The sequence below is a fragment of the Fundulus heteroclitus genome, chromosome 12 (assembly GCF_011125445.2).
Source record: "Fundulus heteroclitus isolate FHET01 chromosome 12, MU-UCD_Fhet_4.1, whole genome shotgun sequence".
Taxonomy (NCBI): domain Eukaryota; kingdom Metazoa; phylum Chordata; class Actinopteri; order Cyprinodontiformes; family Fundulidae; genus Fundulus; species Fundulus heteroclitus.
In genome coordinates, this window is record NC_046372.1 from 1,649,125 (window position 1) to 1,662,783 (window position 13,659).

At 39.4% G+C, this 13,659-nt stretch overlaps 1 protein-coding gene across 2 annotated transcripts; it reads right to left on the reverse strand.

The window, feature by feature from the left end:
- Positions 1 to 1,760: 1,760 nt before the first annotated feature.
- On the reverse strand, positions 1,761 to 13,115 carry LOC105926997 (solute carrier family 2, facilitated glucose transporter member 11). 2 transcript variants are annotated; one of them, XM_036143660.1, is made up of 12 exons: positions 12,989 to 13,115; positions 8,316 to 8,414; positions 7,776 to 7,936; positions 7,580 to 7,704; positions 6,525 to 6,654; positions 6,264 to 6,412; positions 5,634 to 5,821; positions 5,429 to 5,539; positions 3,033 to 3,134; positions 2,887 to 2,962; positions 2,668 to 2,795; positions 1,761 to 2,572 (listed from the first exon to the last, which is right to left on the reverse strand). In XM_036143660.1, the coding sequence occupies exons 1-12, from the start codon at positions 13,025 to 13,027 to the stop codon at positions 2,381 to 2,383; spliced, it is 1,500 nt and encodes a 499-aa protein (XP_035999553.1). In that variant the 5' UTR covers positions 13,028 to 13,115; the 3' UTR covers positions 1,761 to 2,380. The 2 variants fall into 2 exon arrangements, with proteins under 2 accessions (XP_035999553.1, XP_021172712.2); XM_021317037.2 differs by lacking the exon at positions 12,989 to 13,115 and adding an exon at positions 8,540 to 9,238.
- Between the last annotated feature and the right edge of the window lie 544 nt (positions 13,116 to 13,659).

Consider the following 13,659-nt stretch of genomic DNA (forward strand, 5'->3'; position numbering starts at 1 on the left):
TCAGGGCTAAAAAAAAGTGGATTTTGCACATATGCCCCCTTTACTGTTTTCCATCATTATTTTCTTTTCCTTTTGGGGGTTGAGACTGGTCTAGGAGGATATGTTTTCATGTAACAAGGGTCCAGGATTGTATGTGTAATGTGAATTACACAGTTAATGGACACCTTTTCTGATTTTGTACATTGGCATCTTCCTGAGAGTTTGGTAAATCCTACCATCATTAAGTGACTACTGTTTCCTTCAGGTAAATGTAACTAGCAAAAACAAAAAAACAAAAAATCCGTGTTTTATTGTTATTCTCAATCATTTAACCAACGGATGGGTTATGCATACTGACAGCTGATACAAAGGTTTTCATGCCCGAGATTCAAATCTGTCTAAAAAGTTATTTCGAATAAAAAAAGAAAAGGCTCAGCATGGGAGAGTTGCTTCCAATATGTAGACAGAAAATGGAAACTATTGTGCAGTCCAGAACACATCTCTGAGAACAATGTAACGCATCTTTAAAAAAAAAAAGTTTTAAAAAGGAATCAACACTGCAGGCATATTTAATCCTAAATTAAATGATTTTAAGTTGGCCTTTGGTATGATGTGAATACTGAGGGATTAAGCGGGTCAGAAAATTGATGGATGGATGGATGATGTGAATACTGGTTGGCCAGTAGGAGGCAGTGTCTAATGTCACACAAACAAGTGCTGGGGGGTAGGTACTGAGTGCCTGGAAAAATCTGATAAATTCCATAACCCTGAATATTATAATATGTCAAAACATATGTTGGTACTTGAAGTTAATAGCAACTTTTTATGTTATTTCTAGAAATTTCCCTCATTTTCACATACATACTTCAACATCAAAATGCATGGTGTAAACCTGGATTTAGGACAGAGAAAACAGATGGTTTAAAAAAAAGGATGTCTTTGTTACTCGGAAACTGCTTTAGCTTCTAAGGACTATTTAAATGCTTCAGCCACTCAGGGAGTGCTGTTGGCCAGTGCAAACAGCTATTTTCTTTTTTTTAATGCTGGAAGCTTTATGTCTTGTTGCATCGCCGTGTTGTCTGAGCTGGTGTCAGTCCCATCAAATAATGTAATTATGGTTACACAATGACAATAAAGATTCCTGAAAGAAGCCATCTTTGTCAAAAGAGAAGAGGGGATGGATTGAGCTTCAAACTCCCCAGTGAGTACAGCTCGGTCCTGTAACTCTTTTCAAAGAGATTACGTCAGCAGTCTCATCATGATTCAGGTGACCAAGTACTCCACTCACACCAAGCAACAACCTCTGACGACCCAGGATGGTGACGGTGTGTCATTGATCTGTCTAGGAATGCGTCTAGGAGGATGAGCCTCCATGTGCTTAAAAACAGCGGCGCTGTTTGCTGAGTCTGTTGATCTACCAGCTGTAGTTGCAGGTTTTGTGTCAGATGACTAACTTTCTTTTGCTGGTTACATACTTGTTTGTCTTTATCTGCTGTCTTCCATTTTTTTTCTCAGTTTTCATGACTTTTCATGAGTCATGAGAAGTTTTTTGATAAAAAGATTAATATTGTGCACGTACATATTTTTCTATGCTTGCTCCTCTCTGTGTCTGGTGCATTTCTGTTAATGTTTGAATGATTTATCCATCAGCAACAATTATCGACAGTAAATGAGTCAAAAATCCAGACGGGGGAAAAAATGGCTAAATAATTATTGCTCAAGGCCGCTTTAGTAGATTACACTAAACCCTTTTTGGAAGCAAGACAAGGAGAAACTGTTTGTTAAGAGCACAGTTCATACTGAAGAGCTCTTATTTCTGGATTTTTCCTCAAATGTGGGTGTGAACTCTCACTAACCCATAATGACTGAAAACAAAATTACAATTTAAACAATAAAAAAAAAAATTGGTAAACGGTCAAAACAACAAAGACTCTGTTGGTGTGTTGCTCTTTGTGAGCCTTGCTGCACATAAAGCACACTTTTATTCATCTTGACCTTCTCAAAGATCCCAGATAGCTGTAATTCTTCCTGCTGGTGCACTTTTCATCCCTGTAATGCCAACACGTCCACAAAGTATTTGCTCTCCGGACCACATGCGGTTCCGAGGGATTAGAAAAGTCCAGGCAGCCGCAGCAGCGTTCAGACTTTACTTTGAACCTTTTCACGCCAATTAAAGAAGATTTGTCATTAGCCGAACTTTATTTGACATTTCAAACAGAGCACCCTTTATAGAGGTAGTACAAGCCATCATTTATAAAACAGAGGGAGATGAGTCAAGGTCATCCTAACTTTGCATATATATTCCACAGTTTTTGATAATGTCATGAGTGGGAGTGAATCCTTGTTATTCACCCATGTGTAAATGTTGTGAGTTACAGAGAAAGTCTGTCTCCGGAACGTTTTATATAGATGTTGATAAGAGTATAGTCCCTGCTCCATCTGATCTGGAGAGCTTATTCTTGGACGACTGGAACTCATTCTGGATTTCCACGAAGGTTTTGTTCTTTGTTTCGGGGATGCAAAAGAATATGTAGGTGGCCACTAAGGAGCAGACGGCCAGGAATACCAGGAAACAGTACTGCTGTAGCCCAATCTGTGAACGTAAACAAAAAATAAGATTCGTCAGACGATGGTGAAACTTGTTTTTTTTACACTGAAGATGTATTCCTGCTGGCGTTGACCACTGACCACAATGAAGGGGAAGACCAGGCTGATGAAGAAGAAGCTGAGCCAGTTCACTGATCCGGCGATCGTGAAGGCAGCGGGCCGGGCGGTTTGCATGAACAGCTCCGTGGTTAGGATGTTCGTCACGCCACCTTCGAACAGACAGAAACCACGAAAGGAAACCACTGATGCAGCTGTGAACTGTAACGAGGCGAAAAACCGGTTTCTGCTTTATTCGCTTACCCGGCCCCAGGCCAAAACTCAGGATGAAAGCAAAAACGCACACCATGCTCAAGTACGGGAAAACCGGGCTGTAACCCTTAAGGGAGAGCAAACGTTAACTCTGGAGCAAACGCGAGGCTCAGACGTCTGATCACGAGGTGAATTACCTGGAAAGTGAGCGTCAGCGTGAAGAAAACACAGCAGATACTCATCAGTACGTATCCCCCCATGATGAGGACCTTCCTTCCCAGACTTTCAATGAGCAGACCCTGCGAGTCACAAGACCAGGAAAAAAAAAAAAAACACATGTGGGGAGGTTTAACGAGCAAACGTTGGTGGATTTGTTCCACACAATCCTGACGTCTCATTTAACATATAGTACTATTTTAAAGGAATCTGTGTAGAAATACATTGTTTAGAACACCAGTGCAGTGTTATAACCTCAATATGAGTTGATATTTATTGTATTCTAAGCGCTTTGCGAACTGGATAATATTTTGGCTCATTCTCATGTTGGGTTATTATGTGCTGTTTTGTGTTTGTACAATTTTCTGGTTTCTGTGTGTTCATTTCTATTCAGCCAGCTATTTTTTTTTTCTCTCAGCTGACTCAGACCTCAGGTTTCTCTCTCAGCTGTTTCTGTTCGGTTGATCAATCTCACCTGTAATTTGCCCGAGTAATTACCCGCCCGTGTTTGTATTCATCCCTGCTTCATTCATGAGTTGTAAGATCCTACTGTTGCCCCCACCATGTCTCTGAGTTTTTTTTGTCTTGATACTGGTTTTCCTACCAGTGTTTGGATTTTATTTCTTATTTGCAGTCTGTTCCAGTATGATTTCAACATTAAATATATGTATTATTGGATCTAATCTGCCTCCTGCTCACCTGCCTGTATTTTGGTTCCCCATTTCAGAAATAGTGACATCTGCATCCTAAATAGACTGTTTCAACTGTTTGTTTATCTGAATGCTCGGCAGCGCAACGTAAAAGCTTTTCTTGGATGAGACCGTGAAAGACATTTATTAAGGTTGATTATCTTATTTTGTTAAAATAGAAAATTTGGTAAGGGCCCAAATGTCAGCGGTTTGAAACTCAGTCAGTCTCTCTGACTCCTTGAGCAAGACCCAGATAGCTTTCTGTGCGCCACTCAGTGTTGGCAGCCCACTGCTTCCTAAGGGATTGGTTAAATGCAGAGGCAACTTTCCACTCTGTGGGACTATAAATGGAAATATATACAGTATATCATTTTTCAAACAGTGAAAGGCATGTTTTATTGATTATTAAATGCTTTAGATTATAGGATTAGGATTATATATATAAAATTCCATCATGATATAGTTATTAATGTAGAGCTTTGAGTCTCTCTGATGCCCAAAGGAAACATTTACCAAGACCAACGCCTACTGGATGACCTCTTCCAGACGGACCAGTGCCGCCGTCTCAAATCCTAAAAGCAACAACCAAGCCAGCTGGACAGCTAATCGCACTGAGACTGTATTGTCATTCAAGCTGAGTTCTGGAAGCTGGAACTGTACACGCAAAAAGACCCTGGTTGGTTCCTTAGAGTTGGAAAAACAATGAGTTGGATCTCTAGTAAGGCACTCTATGATTTATTCTTTGGTAGCTGTGTAGTGCTGGCAAAGTGATTACAAAGGTGGTCCTGGCTTTGAGTTCATCTCTCTTTTCACTTTTCCCTCTCAGATTGAATTTAGGTATTAGAATTAAGGGTTAAGCAATTAAATCTGCTTCCTTTGGTTTCTAAGAAGCTGTAAGGTGTTTGGTAATGTAAAATTCAATCAGTGTCAATTATTACTGCCTTTATTGTTTGTTTAGTTCCTGGTTATCAGTAAGCACTGTGGGTGGAAACAACGTTTTAATTTTCTCTGTTTATGTTGATTTCTTCGTTTTTTTGTTTTAATCAGTTGTGCGTTTATTTGTATGTATGATGATAAATGTCATTATTTTTAAACCTCTTGTAATTTTTACACATTTAAAGTTTTGAATCAAGTTTTTTAAAATAAATTCTTAATACTGAAACGTATACAAAGGAGAATCATTCACTTCTGTCCTTGATCTGGAGAAGTTATGCGACTGACTTTGAACATGAATATAAATTAAGGAAGCTTTTAAAAAGAAAATACTTAACATTGTATTTTGATGCTTTTGCTGTACGTGCAGAGTATGGTTTGTCTAGCTGAAACAATCAGGCCTTTCTTTTCAAAAAATCCAGAATCGTTTGGCATTCATGATGTTTCGTTAGCTTTTCTGATGTTGCCATAGTTCTTACCTTTTGTGTTTTACGATTCTCAGCAAAAGCATTCACATGCTGGAACTTTGTCATGTTAAAACCATAAACCTTTTATGCATTTTATTGCAATTTTATGTGATGAGATGCTTGTGTGTTTGTACTCATCGGGTCTCTTTACTCTAATAGCCCTAAATAAAATCCCAAACAATTCCCCCCAGAAGTCAGAGGAAATAGTCTGTGCACAATTTCATCCTTGCATAAATACAAAAAAAACAGACAACTTGATTACAAATACGAGTAGAAGTGGATACTTACACATGTTAAAGCTGTGATGCATTCACAGGCACCAGTGCCGACAGTTGCATATGGTATTTTATCCATAGGAATACCAGACTGTCGGAACACGTAATCAGCATAAAAGTAAATCTAAAAACAGAAGGACATAATTTTGACTTTTTAAATTGATTTTTTTTAAAACCGGAAATCATCAGGGGGTCACTGTGGGGTCAGTCATACATACAGCATTAATGCCATTCAGCTGCTGAGCAGCGTTGAGCAGGATGATGGTGAGGAGCTGCCAGCGTAAACTGCGATCAGAGAAGAGCTCCCAGGGTTTCTTGGCATGGACACCCACCAAGTTACTCCTCTCTTTCTCAATATCCTCCAAAGCTCCATCGCAGTCAACTAAACCATGCAGCTGCCTCAAGGCTGGACACAGGGAAGCACATGACAGAGTGAGTGAAATCCTCTGTGGACACCATTCTTCTCATCTGATCAGGCGGCAGGGGAGTGACTTTTAAAGTCCAATCGGAAAGTTTTCTACAGTAAACCGCTTTCCTTTCACACAGTCGCGCTGTGATCCAAGCGAGGTCACATGCAGGAACCGGCCGCATTAAAGAAACTCTGGTTTCTGCTGCTTGGATTGCAGATAAGAAGCAAGAAGGTCACATTTACACTGAACTTCTCTGGGTTCTTTGAACTTCACATGTGGAAGACAGGAAGGCTTTGTATGATCCTTTTTTTCTTCTTCTATGCTTTGGGTCCCAAAGGTTAAATAGACTTTTCAGGCTTTTTAACTAATCCAACAAAAATGAAATGAAATGTCGTGATTTAGGAAAGAAACTGAGAGACATTTTTAGAGTTATTGTACCTTTTTTACATGCCTCCTCATCTCCTTTATCGATCAGCAGGTAGCGTGGGCTCTCTGGGAACCAGGGCAGGATCAGGAGTTGCAGGGCGGCAGGGATACAGGTGGTGGAGAGCAGGATGGGCCAGTACTCTTCTTTGCCCAGGATTTCTCTGCACCGTTAAACACACATGAAAAAAAATCAGCTCGCGTTTATGGTAACACAACAACCTGTACGTTTCTTGAAAGTGAAAATCACATGGCCTGTTTGTGTTCAAGCTTTACTTCAAGCCCATAACTTGTCCTGTTAAGATTCCACCAGTGATGAAGACTGAAGTTCCCATTCCCATGGCCCCACGTAATGCAGTCGGCGCTATTTCCCCCAAGTAAAGAGGTTGAACACACAGGGCGATGCCTGCAAACGACAATCCAAGATTCATGATTAGGTTAGGGCTTGTTTTAAAGTCTGGCTCCACCGATTTTAACCAGAGAAAGACTGTAGAAGTTTCAGCTCTTATGCATCTCTTATCTCATATGCAGGCAGTTTTCGAAGACGCTTTTAAACAAAACAAAAAATAATAATTAAAAATTGTTGAGTGGTTTGGTCCTTCAATAAGTCAAAATAAGGGAAAAACGGCGATTCATTAAAGTTGTTACAGTTGCTGAAATTTGCAAAAGAGAGACAGAGAGAGATAAAAGGAGCCAAGAGGCCCATGGTAACTCTGGAGGAGCTGCAGTGATCCACAGCTCTGGTGGAAGAGTGTGTGGACAGGACAACTGCTGGTTGTGCACTCCACAAATCTAGTATTTATGGAAGAGTGGCAAAAAGAAAGCCATTGTTGCAAGAAAGCCAAAGAAATCTCCCTCAGTAGTTTTGCACAAGCCATGTAGGAGAACTGTGAAAGAAAACCTGAACCATGATACTGACACCCAAGGTGGCAGTATGGAGGTGCTGCTCTGCAGCTGTGGCAGGGGATCTGCTGATTTATCTGAGCTGGAGTTGTTTTCAAAAAAGAAGGAAAAACTGACTCTGTAGATGTGCAAAGCTGTTTGGTTAGGTAATCCAAGATGCTTAATGGTTCTAAGAAGTGTTCACTCAGAGGACAGAGTAGAAACAGGCCCCACATATTCATATTTTCATATGCAAAACAAAACAAAACGAAACAAAAAGCATTAAAGGCCATTTTATTTCCACTTCACACCTATGCACATCTATATATCGGGTGTCACCAATCAACAAAACATCGTATCCCAACGCATTACAGTTTAGTTTGTGGTTGGACCAGGACCAAAGGTGGAGAAGCTTAAAGGGGTGGGTATACTTTTTTTACAGTTTTTACCTGCATTAATTCCACTGAGGAGACGTCCAATGATGAGCAGCTCGAACGAGCCTGCAGTGGAGCTCAGACCCATCAGCAGAGCAGCCATCAGCGAAAAGGTGTTATTGGCGAGCAGCGTCCCTCTCCTGAAGGAAACCACAGGAAAAGTCTTCAATGCTACAAAAGATGAGACGAGTGTCATGATGGCGCCATATACCTCCCCAGCTTCACAGACAAAGTCCCGCCGATCGATGCGCCTATGAGTCCTCCTAAAGTGAACATGGACACAATGGTGGACCAGAGCAGCGTGAGCCCATCCTGTGAGATGTTGGTTTGGTAGCGCTGCATCCACGTGAGGTTGATGAAGTTCTGTACATACTTGGGACGGAAAGTTAAGGAAAAAGAGCTCAGCATTTAATACATTTAAGCGCAGCAATATATTAGTGACATAAAAAAACCCTCAACACCCTTTTAAAGTACTTTTTTTCACACGTTCAGCGTGAGTATAAAAAGCAGCATTGTTTTAGTCTGAACACTTTATGTCTAATTAGCAATGTTAAATGCTGCTGCTTGAAAAGCAATGATGTTCCTGTTAGAAAGGATCGTCTTGTTCTTGGTGGCTGAAGAAAGCATGTGCTCACAAGTAGGTCACCAATTATGAGAAGCTAGAGAGTAAAAACTTCACTTCTCTTTCTGACGAAAGATTGAAAATACTATCAGAAAGTGTCCGCTGGTGTCCCGACTGCGTTGCTCTTACCATTGTGGGCGCGTTGATGACAGACACATTGTATCCATACTGAAACGTTCCTCCAACACAAGCAGCAAACATGGCCAGTAGCAGCGATTTGTTTGGAAGCTGGAAAAAATTCAAGCAAAGGACCTCAGCGACGCATTTTCAGAAAATCAACAACATCAATCTCATGCCCCATCCACTCATCCTTGTTCTCTTCAAAAAGCAACAAAAGTTCACGGTTTGCATACCTGTAAACGCCTTTTGTCTTTAATGCCCCTTATGAGCAGAGGCTCATACTCATCCACGTATTGTTTTGGCATTTTTTTTTTTTATCTCCACATCAAAGATCCTCAAAGCTATTGTCCGTACGCACACAGAATATCCTTTCTTCAAGAGCCTGCTCTCAAAAGTAAGCCGACGTATGACGGGCGGACGGGTTTATGCTGAGGACGACACAACTGATCTGTTGTGAGAAAATGAGTACAAAGTGTGGAGAATGTCCTGCATAATGTGGCTGCTCTCTGTTAATCAGAATTTCACGGTACTGTAACCATGTCACCAAGAGGCGCAGCGCAGTGAGAGAAATGTTAAAGGAGAGCAAGTCTGCAGCGTGGTCAAGCTGTGCCGAGATTCTTAAACCAATAAATCTTATCATCTAACAAAAGAATCAGTCAATCTTTTAATCTCAAAGTCAGTCTAATAGATGATTTCAGAGCCGGCTAAAGGAACAGTCACACTTTGCATCAGCTTAAGATCCCCTGCTTGCCTGGGGGCCATGGGATGACTTAAAATCACACGGTACTGGTCAACAAATTGAATTCATGCTCCAAGCGGTTGAAAATAGATCAGTCGTAGGGTTGCATAATATAAATAATTTATACCATCATATCAATATCGGTGTGCACAATAACTGTGTCAGAAAGGATTGCTTGGAATGCATCATCTGTGTGCTCATGAATTCACATTTTGCAAACCAGCTATCTATCAGGCCTGTAGGACGGAGTCTTACAACAGCTGAGACAGATGATGGCGGCCGAGAGGCTGGAGGGCACAGAGAGTTTGAAGCATTGTAATGTCAGCTGAGGAAGAGAGAAGTGAGGAAAAAGTGGATTTATCACAATTGATTTCTTCTTGGCAAAATGTACCAATATTATTGCCATTGAATGTTTTTTTTTTTTTAATATTGTGCTGCTCAAACCTGGAACTCATAGCCTTTTACAGCTTAAGCCTGTCAATACCGGTACCGGTGTGAGCAACGGCACAACCATTTTATCACGCTTGTAAGTCAGAAACAGTCCTATTTTCACCCCTAAATAGCTCCAAGGAGGAGGCTTTAATGTTTCTAAAACAAGCCCCTAATTATCACAAATATTTTTGGTTTTACGGCACTTTCAGCACACAACATGCCATTTAACTGTCTATCAAAGATTGCTGATTCTCTCAGAAAAATGCTTTGCTTCACATACGCACTTAACTCCATGCTTTATGAGTTTTCTCTTCATTTTATTGATTTATGTTGTGGACAATAGTACATGTTGATGAAAGACAGAGTACATCTTATTACCAAAGGATTTTTCATAAGGAAAAGGGCGTCCTACACTTGAAATCAGCACTTTTATTTGACCAGGTTCTCTTTCATGAAGCGAAAAACACATTCGGCACAGTTCTGGCACATTTGGCTAAATTGTGCCAAAATCACAGGTCTGCCTGTTGCACTGCCTATACTAAAACTTTTGTGAAACAAATATGCTTCAGCTGATTCAGTCCATATTTGCTGCCGTTATGGTCAAGGTGTGGATATAGAAAGTCTGATGCTTCTCCTTTTTTTCAAAAGGGTCTTCATGGAGTTTTGCATTGTTTATTTATTTATTTTTTAAATATTTAGGTAAGGTTAAGAAAATTTGATTTTTTCTTTGTTTAAAGGTATATAGCCACATTATAGAATCCAGCACTGGGCGTGATGAACAGCTATAAATCTATCGGTAGTAATGCTTAATTAATTCTTTAATCACTTGCAAATAATGACCAAGTGTTATTAATAAATACACCAATCTACAGCAACTTTAAGAGCCTCATATCAAAACATTTAATCACATCAATCTACTCTGCGGTCACATCTGAGCAATCGGCAGGTTTAGCGTCCGGTTCAGTGAACACCAACGTTCATACTTTATTCCCAGCGCTATTCTAGTCTTTTCCCTCTTAGAATAATGTTTATATTAATATTATTATTATTATTATTATTATTATTATTATTATTATTATTAGTAGTAGTAGTAGTAGTAGTAGTAGTAGTAGTAGTAGTAGTAGTGGTAGTATGCAACCAGAGTCAGTGAGCTACTGGCAAATCAATAAAAAAAGTCAAATACCGTGGCTATGCACCTTTAATCCCCTATAAATAAATATAAAGTGACATTTGCAATAATGGTTTCACTTGAAAAATATTCTTTAATGCCTAATCTTCACACACATGCTAAAAGGTTGCATTTACACTTTATAACTGTGGAGCTGTCTTTGATTTCTATCAGGTATGTGAACCCCTCTGGGCTTAAAGGGTAAAAAATAACTTAATGCTTCTTCATTATCTGGGAATAATTAAAGCACAGTATGTAGTCTCCTAATCTCAACTCTGTTGGATTACTTTTGGAAAAAAAAATGGTGTAAAAATTAAAACAATGTTTTTAAGTAGCACTTTACCTGAAGTGCTGTGTTGTCAAGATCATATATTCTATCCTACAGTCAATGCATTTTATATATTTTTTTGGCACTCATTTTGTATTTATTGGCAAATTAAAAATGATTAAGTTTTAGCGTATTACAGTGGAGAGCGGGCTTTAGCCATTTTGCTGCCCTGGGTGAGAGCATGGTTCGGCGCTCCCTCTGACCCCTCAGTACACCCCATGCTCTGTCCATAATAGCAACAGAAAGCAGCTGTATCACAGTCATAAAGATTCAATTGTTCATCCAATGTTCCAGCTTTAATGTGTCCTGCAGACATCTTGAATAAACATTGATAGTTGCAGTTTGGATTCCCCGTGTAAATGAAATTTATCAGCAAACATATTTTGCTGTTACACTTTTATGTTAATAACAGAAATATGCAGGAGAGCGTTTGACAAGCTATAGAGTTGGTGTTCTTATACAGACTCCTTCCAAAAAGGTCTAATATGTGACAATATTGCATTTGAATGAAAAAGAGGCTGCACTTCACCTCATTGTTTTCTGTCACCGGGGAGTTTGATAAACGTGTAAAGGTTTGGCCAATTTATTGATGTAGGACATTTTTTAGAAGTTTTATAAAAGTTTTATAGCCTCCATGTGTGGACAAGTGAGGCAAATATATTCTTTGCGCTTGCATTCAAGACATAAGTTGTGTTCTTTAGACTGTGCGCTCTTCATTAACATTACAATGAATCATATCCTGTCCAGCAGTTCATAGATGACCCCCCCCCCCCCCCATTAATATTTGTAGTCAGATATCATCAACAAACTACTTTGAAGAAAAACTGCCAGAAAAGCAGATCCTTAACATACAAGAAGAGCTCAGCTGCACCATGTGCTGCACCCAAAGAGCCCCAAACGAAGTGACAATGAGAGAGATATTCCCACCAAGCAACATTTAGATCACCTCAGTTCCTCATGATCAGAACAGGCGTGCTCTGATAATTTAATCTTATGACTATTTTCTCGAGCATTTTTAAACAGGGCTAAAAAGAAATGTGCATGTTACTATTTCATTCAAACTTATGCTATTAGAATAACAAGGTAATGAACAATCAGATGAACTTGTGATATATGTTTAGATAACAGATAAGTTGCAGAGCTTGAGTTCAAAGTGTCCAATCATAAAACAGCTCCACTATCTCCAGTCAGTTTCAATGAACATATTTATATATACTGAAGGAGAAAAATGACAAAATTAAATGCAAACTGATTGAAAAACTAAGGAGAGACTCTGTTCACAGTTATGTCCACATGAATTAGTGATTAGAACAATATCATTGTTGTTTTTTTAGGCATCAAGCTCTAAAGAAAAATGCTCCTGGTGTGAGTCCATGCGAGCTGTAAAGATGCTGCGATGACTCCCCCTATGTTTCAAACGGAAGAAGATCAACTGTTGTCTCTGCCTTTTCTCACTTTTCATAACATTATTTGACTGTAGTCATCCCTGACCTGCACATTGCTTAGCTAATTAGTTTATCTTTTTTATTTTGCTTAAACCATTCCCAAAATTATTAGATGTTGAAATCGGTAATTTTTTTCAAAACACATTTTTGGAGCAAACTAATTTATGTTTTTTACCAATCATGATTTCTTGGAGGATTGTAGAGCAAAGCATCTATTCCATGCAGTTTGTTGATCAAAAAAAACTGTACATAATAAAGCTAAAAATAACAGACATGACTAGGGAGAATCTTGACAGCTTAAACCAATTTTCTTAGCTGCAATAAATACACATGGATCCCCTGGTGATCCTCATCCAAGCCCTTCCAGAAAATGTACAGTAGGTTCAGTTATGATGGATGCAACTTCCAAAACGTCCAAACCCATAAAAAAAAATATATTGTTCGACCAAATTCCTCAGTTTATTGCAGCAGGGCAGCCAAAATGCATCATTTTCAAGGACTAAAAAGGAAATCAAATATTCAGAAGAAAACACAAGAAACCTTAAACTGAGGGTCAACTTTTAAACTCACCTTCTTCTTTGAATTATCATACCCCTGAGTTAAACTCATCCTGGAAGATGCTGTGAAATGAAGATCTAGAAAACACTGGCCGCGTGTCGAGCACCTCAGTCGGAGTGCCGTCTTTATAAAATGTCTCACAGTTGTAAGGTGCAGCACATGACCTCAGCTCTGGGGCAGTGGGGGCTGTTAAACTCCTCGCAGCAAATTCCTGCATGATGCTGAGGCTGAGCTACTTTTGCGTCGGAAGGACTGCTGACCCATATACAGAAAGAATAACCAGCCTTTGTTGTAGAGTTTACACTTTTTTATTATAAGTCTACATGCAGCCCAAAATATAGAAGTTCAATGATGATTATTTTGAGTATTTGGGTACGAGGTTAACTATTCTTTTATGATGTTTCCTTTTTTCTTTTGCACAAACGTCTGACTTTTTGTGTTCCTTATTAATAATATATGCATATCCTGAGACAAGGTTATGCAGAAATGTGAAAGGATTTGTCTTTTCTCCGGTCAAATAACAGAGATCTGCTTTAATTCTAACACGCAGCATTGAGCATGCAAATTATTTAACCTTCCTCCAACTAGTTGAGTCAACTTCATGCCCTTTTTGGTGTCACGTTCTTAGGCAATCTCCTGACCTATACGCAGAATCATTTACAGGGGCACGGTAAAAGTTCAGA

Coding starts and splice junctions, on each gene's coding strand:
- LOC105926997 (XM_021317037.2), bottom strand. CDS start 8,611: ATGCCAAAACAATACGTGGATGAGTATGAGCCTCTGCTCATAAGGGGC. Junction 3,135..5,428: donor GCATCACAGCTTTAACATGT/GTAAGTATCCAC, acceptor TGTGACTCGCAG/GGTCTGCTCATTGAAAGTCT. Junction 2,963..3,032: donor CGCTGACGCTCACTTTCCAG/GTAATTCACCTC, acceptor CTCTCCCTTAAG/GGTTACAGCCCGGTTTTCCC.